This window comes from Palaemon carinicauda, chromosome 7, assembly GCF_036898095.1.
Source record: "Palaemon carinicauda isolate YSFRI2023 chromosome 7, ASM3689809v2, whole genome shotgun sequence".
NCBI classification, from domain to species: Eukaryota; Metazoa; Arthropoda; class Malacostraca; order Decapoda; family Palaemonidae; genus Palaemon; species Palaemon carinicauda.
In genome coordinates, this window is record NC_090731.1 from 168378063 (window position 1) to 168380562 (window position 2500).

At 25.6% G+C, this 2500-nt stretch overlaps 1 protein-coding gene across 1 annotated transcript in view; it reads left to right on the top strand.

Moving 5' to 3' along the window:
- The window catches only part of EndoA (endophilin-A), a 443293-nt gene that overhangs the window by 210952 nt on the left and 229841 nt on the right, over positions 1-2500 (top strand). The window contains exon 2 of the mRNA XM_068377602.1: positions 555-790. Within this exon, the coding sequence (XP_068233703.1) occupies positions 746-790 (45 nt within the window). The 5' untranslated portion in view covers positions 555-745. The remainder of the gene's footprint in view (positions 1-554; positions 791-2500) is intronic.

Consider the following 2500-nt stretch of genomic DNA (forward strand, 5'->3'; position numbering starts at 1 on the left):
ATCAGGGATTTATGTTCTGAATTAAAAGTAAAAAGAGAAATTAATTACTTTCGAATATCATTATGAACCACAGCATTTAGAGCGAATGGAGTCTCCGCGGATGGAATAAAAAGTCTATGAAATATTATTATACTAATAATAATAATAATAATAATAATAATAATTATTATTATTATTATTATTATTATTATTATTATTATTATTATTATTATTAAAATTATTAAAATTATTAATATTGTTATTATTATTATTATTATTATTTATATTATTATTATCATTATTATTATTATTATTAAAATTATCATTATTATTATTATTATTATTATTATTATTATTATTAATTTCAAAATTATTATTATTATTATTATTATTATTATTATTATTATTATTTATAATTTTAAAAATAACTCTCTCTCTCTCTCTCTCTCCTCTCTCTCTCTCTCTCTCTCTCTCTCTCTCTCTCTCCTCTCTCTCTCTCTCTCTCTCTCTCTCAACGTAATTTGGCTTAAACCGTACCATTAACCTCCTTTTCTTCTGTCTCTCCCATTCCACAGGTGGCCTGTCACGAGCGTAAATCTGGAGTGTGACGGATGAAACGGTTGTGATAAAGCGTAAGTGCGTAAATTCGAAACGTCGATCTCCGACGCAGTGTTCGACGGGAGGCCACTGCGTCGAATTATAAGTTATTCAGTGACTTATTATAATCCTTTGTGTCGAATAGAAGAAGTCACCCACAACCGGCATCATGGCGTTTGCCGGCCTCAAAAAGCAGATAAACAAAGCCAATCAGGTGAGTACTTTTTCTTCATTGTTATTTATTGGTATTGTGATAATTATTTATAATTGATATGTATTTGTTGATGCTTTTTTTTTTTGGAAGAACAAATAATTTTTTTTTTGGAAGAACAAATAATTTTTTTTGGAAGAACAAATATTTTTTTTTTTGGAAGAACAAATAATTTTTTTTTGGGAAGAACAAATAATTTTTTTTTTGGAAGAACAAATAATTTTTTTTTGGGAAGAACAAATAATTTTTTTTTTGGAAGAACAAATAATTTTTTTTTTGAAGAACAAATAAAAGGCTTTTTTGTTATAGAGTATATAGAAACAGCGATTCAAGTGATGATAAATGTAATTTTAATATAATGATGTTCACCTAGACGAAGATAATTATTTATATTTAATGTATATTTTTTTATGCTTTTTTTTGGGAAGAACAAATAAAAGGCTTTTTTGTTATAGAGTATATAGAAACAGCGATTCAATTGATCATAAATGTAATTTTAATATAATGATGTTCACCTAGACGAAGATAATTATTTATATTTGATATGTATTTTTTATGCTTTTTTGGAAGAACAAATAAAAGGCTTTTTTTTGTTATAGAGTATATAGAAACAGCGATTCAATTGATGATAAAGGTAATTTTAATATAATGATTTTCACCTAGACGAAGATAATTATTTATATTTGATATGTATTTGAAGATGCTTTTTTTTGGAAGAACAAATAAAAGGCTTATTTGTTATAGAGTATATAGAAACTGCTTTTCAAGTGATGATAAATGTAATTTTGATATAATGATGTTCACCTAGACGAATTAATTTCACGTAAACTGCCTATACAAATAATTCCCAGTGTTTTTGGTACGTGATTATGAAAATATCTGCGTTTGAGAAAACGAAAATTTAATTCTATTTTTTATATAAGATAATATAGATAAAAAAAGATTATCAAAATATCTGCGTTAGAATGAAAACAAAAATTTAATTCTGATTTTTATATAAGATATTATAGATAAAAAAAACGAATATAATTTATAGAGTTATATTTGAATTTCCAAGCTGGTAGTTTGTGTTGACTTGCGAGTAAGTCAACCTTAGTCCCCGTGTTTCTTGCAGACAAAGCAAAAGTGTTTGTTAATCCAGATAATAGGCTGGTTATTGTATGAGGCTCCGTTCCTTCTGTTATTCTACGTCCTCTTCATTTTGTGCCTGTAATTTGCAAGTAGCTAGTATTCAAACAATATTTAATTGCTACATTTTAACTTAATCCCATAGATATTACATTTAAACGCAATCTAATAAATTCTACCATTGAACTTAATTTCATAAATGCTATATTTAAACTTAATCTTCTAATTGCTACATTTTGATTTAATCTCATAAATGCTACATTTAAACGTAATTCTATAAATGTATAATTATGTCATTTAACTTCTAAAGTTCGCCTTATTTTAAATCTTTGAAGTTGTGATATTATATTCTGAATAACTCTTGCAAAAGAACAGCTTCTTTCAGTTACCAAGGTCAGTTTATCGCGAATATTTTGGAACATTACTATTAAGGCGAACATAGCTTTTATTGACAGTTAATTCATAATCAGTTGCTAGGTTGACATTGAAGAAAAATTGATAGAATGTGTTCTTTTGACTTTAATATTTGTACACGAACGAGATATTTTATTATTATTATTATTATTATTATTATTATTATTATTA